Source organism: Anneissia japonica, unplaced genomic scaffold, assembly GCF_011630105.1.
Source record: "Anneissia japonica isolate Jap-2015-1 unplaced genomic scaffold, ASM1163010v1 scaffold288207_len127366_cov164, whole genome shotgun sequence".
NCBI lineage: Eukaryota > Metazoa > Echinodermata > Crinoidea > Comatulida > Comatulidae > Anneissia > Anneissia japonica.
Genome location: NW_022712472.1, coordinates 25,114 through 39,862, shown reverse-complemented (window position 1 = coordinate 39,862; position 14,749 = coordinate 25,114). Strand labels below are relative to the sequence as shown.

At 36.7% G+C, this 14,749-nt stretch overlaps 2 protein-coding genes across 4 annotated transcripts in view; one reads left to right on the top strand and one right to left on the bottom strand.

The window, feature by feature from the left end:
• LOC117107826 (potential E3 ubiquitin-protein ligase ariadne-2-like) overlaps positions 1-3,880 on the bottom strand; it is a 13,155-nt gene extending 9,275 nt beyond the window's left edge. For both annotated transcript variants that reach the window (XM_033249614.1, XM_033249615.1), the window contains exons 1-2: positions 3,793-3,880; positions 644-893 (exon numbers count right to left, since the gene is read on the bottom strand). In XM_033249614.1, coding sequence (XP_033105505.1) covers positions 644-844 — 201 coding nt within the window. In that variant the 5' untranslated portion in view covers positions 845-893; positions 3,793-3,880. The remainder of the gene's footprint in view (positions 1-643; positions 894-3,792) is intronic.
• A 19-nt stretch (positions 3,881-3,899) lies between these two features.
• The window catches only part of LOC117107822 (RNA helicase Mov10l1-like), a 30,359-nt gene continuing 19,509 nt past the window's right edge, over positions 3,900-14,749 (top strand). For both annotated transcript variants that reach the window (XM_033249609.1, XM_033249608.1), the window contains exons 1-13: positions 3,900-4,017; positions 5,306-6,172; positions 6,883-7,023; positions 7,683-7,892; positions 8,446-8,661; positions 9,566-9,680; positions 10,540-10,638; positions 10,839-10,988; positions 12,113-12,204; positions 12,794-12,852; positions 13,162-13,424; positions 14,034-14,145; positions 14,292-14,401. In XM_033249609.1, the coding sequence (XP_033105500.1) occupies positions 5,385-6,172; positions 6,883-7,023; positions 7,683-7,892; positions 8,446-8,661; positions 9,566-9,680; positions 10,540-10,638; positions 10,839-10,988; positions 12,113-12,204; positions 12,794-12,852; positions 13,162-13,424; positions 14,034-14,145; positions 14,292-14,401 (2,355 nt within the window). In that variant the 5' untranslated portion in view covers positions 3,900-4,017; positions 5,306-5,384. The remainder of the gene's footprint in view (positions 4,018-5,305; positions 6,173-6,882; positions 7,024-7,682; positions 7,893-8,445; positions 8,662-9,565; positions 9,681-10,539; positions 10,639-10,838; positions 10,989-12,112; positions 12,205-12,793; positions 12,853-13,161; positions 13,425-14,033; positions 14,146-14,291; positions 14,402-14,749) is intronic.

The following is a 14,749-nucleotide window of genomic DNA, read 5'->3' as shown; positions in this document are numbered from 1 at the left end:
GTATATATAGTATTATTATCACTATATGCGCTTTTCAGAAAAACTGTTCTACAAAATGCATAAGAAAACCGAAAAAAGGCCCATCTCGAAAGGAAGCCCATCCAAAGTTCGCACAAGAAAGAGGGCCCCAATTCGAGGCTTCACGGTAGTAAAAGAATTACAATATTTATTCAAATAAATGCCCTGCTTTGAACAAATGCCCACTCTAGAGTATCATGTGGAAGAAGCGCCTCCCTCGATTGTGCAATTAACACATTTTGACGGTAATTATGCATCATAGTTCCCCATCTACAGTGAAATTAAGGGGTGCTTATTTGAGTATACTGTATACGTATTTACTTTACACCAAAATAAAGTATAACTTCCCCTAAAAAACAATTCTCAACAATAAACACCCCAAAATGTTTATTTGAATATACAGTATGCAAGATCAATCAATAATTAAAAAAGACAGGTCATAAAAAATATTTTGTTGACTGTCTTTTAGGATATTAATATAATATTAAACCAGATTGACTGAAAAATAGAGTGTAGCATAGAAATCTGTAATAGAAACAGAGAATAATAATATTATGTGTTTTTTTTTTTTATATTTAAAAAATTTGGGAAAAAAGTGTAAAAAATTCATCAAATGTAAACATACTTTTAGCATTTTGGCAGCTCTTTCCTGTTCTTCTTCCAGTTTAGCTTTTGCTTGTTCCAATGTGAAGCACTCGTAATCAAAATATTCGGGGTCCTTTTCTTTGTCAATGGCTGGTTCTAGTTCATCGTCGTTATTTTCACCGTAATAATCATCGTCGTCTTCATCTTCTTCATATTCATCATCATAATCAGCCTCTTCCATTTTGTAGTTTTTATAATGTTACTTCTTTAACGAAATTATATACTTAGTCCTAAAAAAGAACAGAGAATGAAGTTAATACAAATATAGGAGCCGCTCTCTCCCTTTACGTTATACCAGTGGCAGAATCGAGGGGGGGGGGGTGAGAATTTCATTGTGCCTCTGCACCCCCCTTATTGTTCAATTGAGAAAAATTCAATTAATGAAAATATGGCAAAGTAAAGTTACGTCAGACCTTAACAACCAATTATAGTGTAGTCTTTGCGATCGTTATGCTTCGTCGTCAGGTTCATTGGATACTCTTTCAAAATCCTTGGTGCACCCACTGTATACAGCCAGAGAGGCCTGTTTTTTTTACCGGTATAGTAGATATCCAGGTTCATAAACAGAAGGTTTCATAACCAAAACTCAACATTAAAAATCTAAATGACCTTGTAACTTACTGTAAACTCTCACTGTAAATTTAATCAATTCAGAATCAGATATCCTTGACTATTACACTTGATGTATAGTTGTATAGTAAAACAGGATTATGATCATTATTAGACTCATGCATCCAAATAACAGCCAAGGTTCCAGAGTAAAATTTCATGATAATTTACTCCAAGACCATTCATGAATAAGCTTTTCCTGAAGGGAACTATTTAATTATCTGGCTGAAATTAAAACAAGTCAAAAAATTTAAAATGTCACAGAACAAATAATATGAATTATCATAACGAAATTATTTTCTTGATACAATATTACAGCCAGCCAACTACAGTAAAAAGATCTCGAATTGAAGCCCAGTGGGCTTAATCTCCAGATGAAGCCCATCTCGAATTGAAGCCCCCTCTTTAGTTTGCAAAATTAGCCTTAAAAGAAGCTCATGGCTTCTTTTCAAAATAGCATAGGCTCTTTTCAAGATAGTACAGTACATACACTGTACATGAATTTCAGAAAACAAAATAAACTAAATACAAGCTTGGTTTACACAGTAGTTTAGGTGATTTAATGTCAGTTAAATACACTCCAAGATACAGATTGATGTTATTTGTACAAATTCACAAAATTTACGGCACTCATTTTCAAAAGAAGCCCTCCCTCTTTACTTTGCAAAAGTAACCTCGAAAAGAAGACCGTCTAAAATTCACAAAATAAAAGGAGCCCAGGAGCTTCAATTCAAAGTTTTATGGTATTTCAATTGTTCTATAACAAAATGCACTAAAGCTCTGTCCAAATTTCTTTGACAATAAACTACTGTACGACCATATATAGTCATGAAATACCTATATATGGTCATGATGTGATGTCATCATGACCATATTAAGGCATAAATGTTTTTTAAAAATCAAATTTGATAGTCTGACAAGAACTTGAATGACTTTATCAATGATGTTGCATACAAAAAGACTTTTTGAGTGTTGCACACATTGAAGAAAAAAACTTATGTTTTTAAAATATTGGGGTATATATCAATGGATTTTTTTACCACAGAAGAAATGAAATTTGCATAAAAAATTTGAGTCATACATCCCAATCGATCATTTCTCACTAACCAACAAATTCGTCCAGGCTATCAAAAAAAAAAAAAAAAAAGTTTAAAACGTACAACTTACGGTTAAGGTTGAAGTTAAAGTGGTAGTGTAGGGGTGTATCCAAAATTTTTTCTGGGTGGGTCATTATCATAGTTTTTTGGACCTTTTCTCAATGCTTTTTCATTTATGTTATTGTGATGAAAAGGCCATAGGGCCTGTTTCTACTGACAAAATACAAAAGTACTGTATTCAGTGAAACCGGTTTTCATAATTGTTTATAAACAAAAACCGCATTGCATTTTAATTTTAACACGAATAGAAACCGGTTTCTCCTAAGGAGGTCGTTGTGCAATGACGTCATTTTTACCCACAGCGAGTTCGTTAGGCGAACTAGCTAGCCGGCTAGCCTCCCCTTCATCTTTTCCTCCAACTACAGATTAATCACTAGTCTTGTGATGGCGTCGGTCCAAATTACGCCCGAAATTACTGGTACGTTTTCTAAATCAAAAAATTAAAATACACACTTCGCGCCAAGATGAGAGTTGTTTATGTTCCGAGTACCATTTGACAGCTTGCTAGGTTAGGTCAACTTGTGGTCAAACTGAGACCGCTATTGCGTTGCAGCTAAAAATTGCTCGGTGAATACGGGTTTGAGTACGGTATTTGGCGATCGAGACCAGATTCAATTGGGGTTTTCAAAACCGGTATTTGAATTCAGGTTTTTTTTTATGGGACAAGAAAATATGGATCTTTGAGAATACTGGTCTTGAAACCGGAATTCTATCCTCAGCAGAACAGGCCCATAGAGGAAATGGGAAAAATGTGAACCTTTGAAAATTTGGGGGGGGGGGGCGTACAATCTTCCCGACCCCGACTCTCCCCCCACCACCCTTGCATACACAGATGTAGTGGGGGGATCCAATAGTAGGCTGTCACATACAAATGTAAAATTATTATTAAACTTGTCTTACTCTTATTATTTAAAAAAAAAAATAAAATATTAATTGGGAGAAATTATAATATGTATGTAGGAACTTGAATGCAGGAATACGTCTTGATTGAAGAATGCATCTACATGCATTTTCTACACTCATTATTTTCAAATGTGCCACACAAAATTTTAGTGGCACAACAGAGACCATCATCCATACTATTACTAGCATTCATGATTCAGCAATCAGTGACGACGAATCTTGCATCACTCACAGCAGCTTCTCGTCTTGATTGTGAGCCTTCTCTACTACTACTACTACTAGGCCTAGGCCTCTCTAGCCAGTAGGCCTAGAAGTAGGATAGGCCTTACTAACCACATTTTACACGAACGCGTTTAGAATTTATTTAGAGATTCAAACCAACTATCTTTACAATAAAATGGGTACTTATATTGCTAATGTATCTAACTCTCAAAGTAAGAGCACATTTCATATCAAATACCTTTGAAAATCCTGTTTTTTGTCACGGAAACCCAATCCACCCTTGTTTACAATCGTCTTTATGTATGTGAACTGACCAAGGAAATGACATCATAGGTTAAAGGTCGCAGAACCACAGCCCATTCATGCATGCTTGTTGTCTGTCTTGTTATCAGCTTTGATTTGAGAGGTAACTGCATGACTTCAGTCAACAAAGTTCTGAACTTTTTTACATGGTTCGTTTATGGTATGCATTAAATTGTAGTTAATTTATTGCGAATTAAAAAAATATTAATTTTCAGTTGCTTTGGTATTGTATAAAGTCTAGGGCAGGAGGCCTAGGTAGGCCTACTAGGCCTATCTCTAGCCTAGAAGTAGTAGGCTAGGCAGGGCCTAAGTAAGCTACCTATCCTAGGCCTAGCCAGCCTAGCCTACTACTTGGGGTTTCTGGACAAAACGGCAATAAACCAAAACGGCAATGACCAAAACGGCAAAAAAACCAAAACGACAACACTTTTTGACCACAACGGCAATAATACAATAAGTGACTATGCCCTAGGCCTACAGTAAGTAAAAATGGCAAAGAATAAGACGATGCTAAACAATATGTCATAAAAGTAAAAATGCGAAAAAATAAACTGATTATAAACATGAAAAAAGTGATTAAATACAGTAAAAATTAGCCTAAGTAGCAGCAGCAGCAGCAATAGCATCATTAATAATTAATGATAATAGTAAATAATAATAATAATTCAATATTAAAAAGGTTGGGGGGGGGGAACAATATAAAGTAAAACATTTATTAACAAATAAAACTTTCAAATACAGACAAAATGAGGCTAAACAGTTTGTGTCATAAAAATAAAAAAATGCGAAATAATAATCATACTAAACATTAAAAGTGGGAAAAAGAACCCATGGCAATATTCGATTTGCCTATCGGGAAAAGTTTAAAACGATTCAGAAAATTCTAAACTACGGCCCACTCCCGGTGGCGCTTGCTACAGTAGTCTTTTCATTGATTTAGCTCCTTTGCCATTTTGTATGCCATTTTGGGCTGTTGCCGTTTTAGTACGTGTCATTGCCGTTTTGGTTCATTGCCGTTTTAGTTATTGCCGTTTTGGTCATTGCCATTTTGGTTTATTGTCGTTTTGACCTGCTAACCTACTAGGCCCAGGCTAGCTAGGGCCCTCTAGGCTCTACTTGGCTTACTACTACTGTACTTACTAGTAGGAGTAGGCCTAGTCTAGCACTACTGTACAGTACTAGCTAGGGACCTACCTATGCTAGCCATCGCATTATTGAAAGTGCTCAATTTTTTTTGTAAGGCATCATTTTAAGACTACTAATCTCTCTCCCTCCATACAACCGTACTTATGCACTTACGCACATTAGAGCCATTAGATTCATACTGTAATTTCAAAAATGCGATATTTATGTAGAGTATAAACTGAGTATGCTAAAATCAGTTTTCCAATTTTATGAAATTGGTAATCCTCTCCTTTAAGATTGACTATCCAGTTATTTTCTTACAGATATGGACATTTTTCAAAAGATCCTGCTGATAACCTGAGTCAAGTAATTTACAAGCCATCCTAACAGCATAATGCTATAATGTTTACAGCAATTTACAAAACTGTTCAAAATGCTTTATCGTCTGACTTGCCAACACACGATGATGATTCTACCGACGGCAGCCGAAGTGACTCCGACATACCTTCATATCCAGCGCTACAAAGCTCTTACGATGATAGTAGTAGTGAATTTGAAGCTGCAGATGTTGAAGTTAAGAATATCAATGGCAAGGTTACTAAACTTCTGAGTGGATATGGCTTAATTGATGAGGAAATATATTTCTCGTTTGATAGCGTGGTGGCTCAGTTCAGGCCTAAAGTAGGAGATCGAGTTAGTGCTATTGTTTATCGCGACCGAAAGGGGTGTGGATGGAGAGCGAAACAAGTAAATGTAGAATCCAAAGAGTGGGGTATTGACAACGATGATGGACCGGAAGATATGATTGGAATAATAACAAAAGCAACGAGAATAGAAACCGTTATTAACGACGTGCTTCAATGCACCCACGACTCTATTGTTCAGGGTTATCGGCCTTATAGTGGTGATTGGGTCCAAGCATGCACATACAAAGATCGAGAGACGGGGACCACCTTGGTAAAAGACGTGCATCCCCTACGTGAACTGAAGATATACGGGACGATCACACATGTATATGTTGGCTACGGCTTTATCGATGATAGAACGTACTTCGCATTTTCAGCATGCGAGTGCGGATATGCTCCACACAAAGGGGACAGGGTAGTTGCACATTGCATTGAGTCTAAACAGAAGCGTGGAAATTGGCGAGCAATTAGTGTAGAATTGAAAAGAGAAAAACAGTTACCTAGGTAAATTTTAATAGGATACTTCCAATTGTTTTCCCATAGTACACAAATATTCCAACCCTCCCGATTCCATCGGGAGTCTCCCAAGTTATCATCTCCTGGTCTACTTGATTTTGTCAAATTTTCAGGAATATTCAGAATGGAACGCTTACCAAAAACGGCAAATTTTGCGACTTTTTGGTACCAATAATTGAGTATAAATAATAAAGTTAACTTTATACAGATTTTATCAATAATATTGGCATACAAAGACTTTCCGAGTGTTACAGACAGACCTCGGTAGATGAGAATGCATCCATGAAAACAACTTTTTGTTGAGGGTGGGGGGGGGGTGGGATGGTTGGGAGTCAACATTTCAGTGGTGGGCATACACTTTACCAGTGCACCTCCAGTCGTCCGAATTTTGAGTTCCAGCGGAGATGAATGTCGAAGTACATATTCATCCAAATTTGACCCAAGTTTTCACTCTGTTAAATAAAAGAAAAATTGCAAAAGAAGTATTAAAGAAAAGACAAATTGCTTCATTATTCCTACAATCAGACTTAGTTATTTTAAATATTTTTTACACAAAATAATAATGAAAATATATTATACTACACCGGAATGCTGTTTGCAAGAATGCATTTAATTACAATTTATCTAATCCATAGTAAAATCAATAAAATCAAGTCAAATCAAATTCAAAATTTATGTTTTGTTTTGTCTGCTTCCAGACCAGAAGACCTTGTGGTTGGTCCACTGCAGCTGATAAAGGCGGACCTTATGAAAGACAAATGTGGCATAATGATTACCGACAAATTAGACTTTGGTGTGGTTATAACCGGAAAAACTAAGAAAATCAACTTCTGGATTCGGTAACTGTTTATTCTACTATGTTATGTGAATTTTTAAATATATGTATAGTAATGCAGTTAAAAATTGTTTATAAACAACATTGCAATGATGTGCTCTAGAAATATCCTTAGGGGAGAAGTCAGAGCTACAGGGTGGTCCACATCTCAAGCACTTTGAGAGCCTTTTGGTATAATGCTCCATATACATCTAACTACATTACATTTTGGATTGTCCTAATATTGAGTAAGGTTCTGGAAAAAAAAACCCAAAATCAGCTGTACTCTATATACAGTGTCACTTTGAAATATAATTGGCTTGAGAGTGTGCTTGACAGGTACTTGGTCCTGGGTTCAAATCTTTCATAATGATACAAAAGTACATCCATTTCTATCCCATAATAGACCTTTCCAAACTTAACAACTGACCAATCGGAACAAGGCCAAGAATGTGTACATGTCCTACAAATGCACGTATTGTCCCACAAACGTACGTATTGGTATTGTCCCACAAACGCACATATGTACAAACGCACATATGTATGCTATTGTTTTGTGGACCTTAGCAACAAAATGCAATGGGCCAGGCTTAGCAAAAAGGTACATTTGCAAGTGTACTCAATTTTCCTTCAAAACATAAATTGCAAAAATATTTATAACATTCTTTTCTGTTTTCACATAAGTAATGTTGGCATTGGACTTCAAGTCCTGAAAAACGTCAGTGTCTGCAATCTGCATTCTGAGATCACCATCGATTTTCCCGGAGTTACTAAAAAGGATGAAAACAAGAAGGATGGAAAGAAAACGGAAGAGGATGATCCACCTCCTCCCTTTTCCTCTTTGACGATCCTCCCGGGATGTGCTTCACAGGGCACCATCACAGTGAAAACACAGTAAGTAATAGTACTTTTACACTGGCTTACTGGTGTAAAGTTTGGCACTCACTGCACTGACATGATTCTATGGAGAACAACGCCAAGACACCCGCTCGCGCAACCGATTGTTTTCAATTCCGATCTGCTCGGACTGCCACCAACAACCAGCAGATGGCATCGTGGCGGCCAACGCTGACAGGGAGAGGAGCTGGATTCGTCAGCCGACGATCGTACGAACGTCGTAGAATCCAGTCAGTGCCTGGTCTTACATGGGCATGAGAAAGAAAGGAATTTCCACTTACATTAGGCCAATGCGGGATGATCTCATTAATAAACATGGACATTGAAAATGTAAAGAAAATAATCTTGTATATTTTTTATATGTCATGACAGTCACCAATAAACTTGGGTCATGTGATTTTTAGCAGGAGTTGAGTGGCCAAGCAGTAAGGCAGGGGTACTGCTAACTACAGCCTGACATCAGCACTGGTTTTTTATTTTGTGTCCTAAAATGTATTATTTTTTATTTCACTCACTCTTTTGTTCACACATAAATTGTCCGTTCTTTAAGAAATTTAGGCAAGTTTCGTGAACTTGTGACCTTTGACTTTGGGAGTTTTGAAATTGGTCGCCATGTCTACATGGAAGTCCTAGACGAGATGATTAAACTGTTAAAGTCGTCCCAGGAAGACTCAACTCACAGACGAGGAAGTTTATTACAGAAATACAAAGATCAATATTTTCATTCACAAACTGGAATGTCGGTGCTTGGAGTGAAGCCAACAAGGTAAGTATGAACTACATCTTTCATGTTTATTCGTATGTTTGTCTTGTTATAAATTCTGGAATCTTCTGCATGGGTCCCAAGTTAGAAGAATTTACTTCTGGGAGATCTTGTTGAATGAGCATCTGAAGTTCAGTATCAATAGAATCGCTCATTCTATAGCCGACAGTCGCCGACAGTTGTCGGGAAGGTTGCACCTGGTTCAACTTTGCAATCGCCCTGCCCTGACGCAATCGTCCACCCCGATCTGTCTGCAACGCAGTCGGCAAAATCCGAACCAGGTTCAACCTCCCCAACGACTGTCAGCGACCGTCGCCAGTAGGATGAGCGATTCTATGGAAACCGAGCTTCAACACCTCTTAACATTATTTTGCTGTACATGGCAATACCCAAGTGGTAAAACATTCAAATATTATAAATCATGGAAGATGGGTTATTTTCTTACTTGGTTGCAGTAGTGCGGAAGACTTCGATTTTCAGGAGACTCCCGCAACTGCGGAAGAATTGGGACCCCTGCTGTTGTCAGAATTGACAATAAAATCTCATTTAAATAGATAAAATAAAATTTGTAAAATATATGTTAAAATCTCAATGATATTATGGAAAATTGAGAATGAAGATGATAATGGCACCATTGGCAGCAGTAGCAACAGGCTGAAGGACCCATATCTAGCAGCTTGTTTTTATCTAGCTTGCCACTCAAAATGAAGAGTGCAAAACAACATTAGCGGTTAATATTTCATTAGAGATTGATTACTACATTAGTGGATGATACATGAGCTCTCTTGTAACTCCAAATCATGGGTCCAACAGCCATAAAAAAATTAACTTGCACCCCACCCTAAATCTGCTTCTGAAATTTCATAAATACAAAGGTAGATAATTAATAGACAATATCTTTTTTAAGGACAAGTAATTGGAATACTCCCGTGAAGTTGAAAAAGCATCCTGTACCTGATGAGTTAGTTCAATGTGTCCTGGAAAAACGAGAACTCGCCTCATTCATTCCAGAGCTTCTACAGGTAAATGTGTGTTTTTCTTAGTTTTTATTAAAACGATTTGCATTTAATTGGAATAGTTTCCTGAATATTATAAGCGCGCATAAGCTTTTTGAATAACATTATTATATGAATATCATACATCAAAGAGCTTACAATTTCAAGAGGTCCAACTGTCCTTATTTTGTAATGAAACGTTAAAAAATACTACCACTCTATTAGAATTTTAATCAAGTTCGAAACTTGAACACGCATTCTATAGACGTGCAGCACACGCTCGATACAAACACCTTTTACGTTCTTACAGTATGAAGAATGCCCTCTAGTTTGTGGTAGTACTCTTCAAGATAGGATTGCGTTCCAATGAAACCCTGACTTCTTGCAGTTATGCTCTTTGATTGAATTATCATTTTCTTTTCCACATAATTCCCTTGCACTAAAACCTTCAGCTGTACAATAGGTTATAGAAATGCAAGAGTTTAATGGGCGAGTTGAGTGGTCGTATGGTAAAGCATAGGCGCTGCTAACTACAGACTTCACATCGGTGCTCGTTCGATTCTGTCCTCGTCCAGGGTTGGGTTGGTAGAACCTAGGCATCTCGCATAAGGATGTAAGTGTATACATCTGGCTCGTGTGCACTTTAAATAAAATTTTGCATCTTTTGGTGCTGATGTTATAGTTCATTTCAGCCCCTGTCATTCCGTAATGATGTAAACATGAAGCTACTATAAGCGCAGCTCTGTGGCGGTTAGGCAGTCACTAACGACGCCCTTACGCAATTCAGCACAATAGCGCTGCTGCAAGGTATGGGTTATTCTTCTACTTTTACCTACCTTTATTGAGTACTGTATATTTAAGTGAACAAAATGTTTATATTTTACAGTCATTGTGCATTGAAAACTATTTTACAAGGTTCTCAACTTTACTTCATTTAGAGGAAATTAAGATGGAAATTGACATCAGAAAATATGACCTAGAAAGGGTTAGTAAATATTCAACATAAAATCTTTACTCATTGTATTTGAAATTTTTATGGTCTGGTTTACCTTTTCTGATTGGTTTATAAATACTGACTGTCTGACTGTTGTTATACATTTTTTGCTCTCAATAGTTTTTGTAGATATTTTGAGAAAGAAAATCTTAGAAGGTTTGGGGTTAATTCTCTCTCTCATTTTCTTTCAGGAGAGCTTGCGAAATCGTGGGGAATACTTGGTTATGAGTGTGGATGGTCTTGCTGAAGGACGACCGTCTGTTCTTGTAGGGGATAGAATAATCTTGACACCCATTGATGCCCCATCAAACACTGTGAAGTATGAGGGATATGTACATGAGGTATGGAGTCATCATTCTGTATGTGCATAAGCTTTGACCTCTCACACATGCAATGACTTGTCGAGAACATTGTCGCTCAGACGGAATTGTACTCTTTGGAGAGTAAAAAAGTTGTAGAAACGAGTTCTTTTAAACGTCTCTCAACTGCAATGAAAAGGCACTATATAAATTAAACGCAGTAAACAAGGGGTATGAAGATTCATCTAAGTAGCGATTGGTTAGATAGAGGGGGATCCAAGGTTTTCAATAGGCACCTAAAAACATACATGCAATGGCTTCCAACAGTTCAGTCAACTGAAGCAGCTTAGCGCAGTCGGCTAATCTGGTGGTAGCCGCTGTGTGTGTGCGCTGAACCGTGGAGATCTCTAGGTCCCCAGTTCAATTCCCATCTCTGCCTCTCCTTGTGTTTCAGATAGAGGGCTGAAATACCGCACCGTCTTTCGGATGAGACGTTTCAGCCGTTGGTCCCGTGTGCATTATAGCCCATGTGCACGTTAAAGAACGCAGTACACTCTTTGGAAAAGAGTAGGGGATTGTCTCTCGGTGTACTGCCCAATCACCACCAGAAGGACCCCACCGGAAATAAGTCTTCTTCTAGACTTTCGTGGGCTATCCTTGGTGTTTACACTGAAGAAATCCAACTGAGCCATCCTGCTGAAAATATCTAATGCATTGTTATCATTTATGACTGGCTCTCGCAAAACCAGCCATTTGTAGCAAAAATTAAAAATTGTGTTTTTGGTGTTGTTAGACTCTGCATGAATTCTTCATTAAAACAGTGTTAATTTGATGGAAATTGATTGAGTATTAGCAAAGTTATGAATATGTAATTCATTGAATATCAGCCATGTAGGTTTTGAGAAAGCAGCTTCCATAAGATTCCAAAATCAATAATATATTAGTAAGATTTGTATTTTCAAGATAATTTTAATATACTTTTCAGTTAGAATTTGTTACTGATATTTTACAGAAATGTTTTTCAATATATCTTCTTTTATAAAATTAATAAACCTGAAAATGTTCAAAATTCGGATTTTCGAACAATTGGAGTGCTTGTGGGAAATATAAAATTGCGACAAATGGTGAATTTTGAGTATTATACATTTATTGTACTTTTTCTAAAGGTATATGGAGAGGAAGTGCTTTTAAAATTCCATCCATCGTTTCATGACAACTATGTAGCAGAGGAGTACCACATATCTTTCACATTTAGCAAGTAAGTTGGTATAATGCCCCATGGCTTTGTTGTTAACCCTTTTACATCCAACTTCTGTCGTTCAGCCAAGTAACCAAAAGGTCAACTTGGTGTTTGAAAAACTAAATGATATGCATTTTTATGACTACAAATTAACAAGTGAGCTTTTTGACTCTAGATGAAAAAAAAATGCTTTGTCCTTCAAACAAAAAATAGGATTTGCCACCTCTTGAATTAGGTTGAATATTGACATCTGATATGGCGGTTATGGATAAATTTTCTTTTTACCTTAATACACCATATTTACCTCCCCCCTCCCCAAAAAAAAAAAAAAAAAAAAAAAAATTCTATAGTCAAGAGTCAAGAATACTAGAAATTGTTTGGAAGTAAATTGAATATTTTTAATATTTTTGGCCATAAGACTCAAGCATTTGGCTATTTCTTGCCATTGTGTAGCTCATATCATATTGTACTGTCTCTCTACTTTGTGAAGATTCCCCATACAAGATTACATCATAGGTTGATCACATTATTAACAACACTGTTGAAGGAGCAGACGACTATATATTATTAACAATATTCATTGCTTTATTATTGTTTCATATTTCAGGACAGTTCTGCAGCGCTGCCACCAAGCAGCAGATATGGCTGTTATCATGGGTAACAGAAGTGAGTACACTTTTAATTTTATCACTCCAATATGATTTACTACTAGCAATATAATTCCCTTTGCTACTTAATTTTACTAATGCCATAAGGGGTTTATGAAACCCATCTGATTAAATCGACACCAGTTCTCCTCAGGCTTAACCTGCACTCAAACTGTATTTAAATAGTGACGGTTCGCATGCTCATCCAGTGATGATGCCATGTATCTGTAATCTTTGCCCTTCAATGAAAAAATATATTGGGCACTATTATTGATAAATTTAATCATTACAAGCCTATCAAAATTTATTTTATCAATTTTATTTTCAGTTTTATTTCCAACGGCAAAAGTAATTGGAGTGAAACCACCGCAAATCAGCATAACTTTCCCAGAGTCGCAACCACCTATTAAGCCCACCTTCAAGAAACCAATGATCATCCCTCGTGTTGCTGCTCCAGCTCGGGCTAGACGAGGAGTTGTGCCGCATCAAAACTACCTGCCGAGAAAATCACATTCTGGTGGTTGTCAGTTCATTGTTCCCAAGGCAGCAACAAGTGCTGTGCAGCCAGGTTCAAAGAGAGGAGATGGTAAAGTGAGTAATTTCATCCGGGTTAATAATTGATAAAATTCTTTCGTCTAATTAGTGAGTGCACAAGCTTTTGGATGGGAGTAGTAGACAAAATCAGTGCTGCCGAACTAGTATTGGTGACGTGATGTAGAGTGTGATGTCTGTAAAAATATAGGGAAAGGAAGCTTTTAACTGGATTTAAAACAACTCTACTAATAATTTATGAAATAAATGCCAAAGGCATTATTATTCTTTAAAGTAATTTTTTTAAAACTCATTCTAGTGTTTGCTGTGCATTTAGGCCTTAGAATTCATGTAACCCCTTTGTGAGTTTTTAGCTAGATTTTGTGTACTTGTATTCTTTATTTTAAGTGGATCAAAGACTCCCACGTACCTAATCTTTTAAGAAATATGCAGGAGCCTAGGCCTAATATACTTGATAAACCTCAAAAGTTATTAGGCCATTTTAGATTGTAATAGTAAAACATGGTGTGCCTTACCATACAGAAACACTCCAAAGAATAATTGCATTTTCCTATATAGAGTTTTGCTAACTCTGTCTGTTTATAATTTTTCCCAATTTTAGGTCTCATAGTTAGAATATTTTAAGTGTGCTGTATTTTTTCGATATAGGCTGTTGGCGAATACTTTGATAAGAAGTTAAATGCTCGTCAGAAAATAGCTGTTTTCAGAATTCTTCAGGGACAGACAAGACCCACACCCTACATTTTGTTTGGACCACCAGGTTAGTTTCCATTGTAAATGTTAAAATTTTGTTTTTTGGATAATAAAGAAAGTTGAGAGACAGAATTCTGGCATGCAAAGCAATAAAGAACAACTTAATATTGAATAATTGATAAATGTACCTTAATTGAATTATACTTTTTTTAGGAACTGGTAAAACAGTGACAGTTGTGGAGTCTATTTTACAGGTTCACCACCATGTCAAAAGCAGTCGTGTCCTGGCCTGTACGCCATCAAATAGTGCTGCAGATCTTCTTGTAGGTAGCCATACTGTAGCTTGTAGGCAAACTTAAATTAGAAAATTACACCTATGGACTTAGAAGATGACTCTAAGCAATTATTGATCAAACTGTTTGTTTTTGATTTAGTTCATGCTCAGTGGTGGTGGCAAGATGTTCCCGTTGGGGGTCTTATATCTCTGACGGGGTTGGGGGGGTGCCCAATATTACTGACAAGAGCAAAATGGTTTTCATCGGCATTGCTCAAAATGTTTAAAAATGGTGTAGGTGGTGAATCCCAAGAAAAATATGACAATTTGTGGGTTTCAAATGCTTATTTAATCGATTTTAGAGTCTACTAACAAATAGAAATTTTTTTATTCCCTC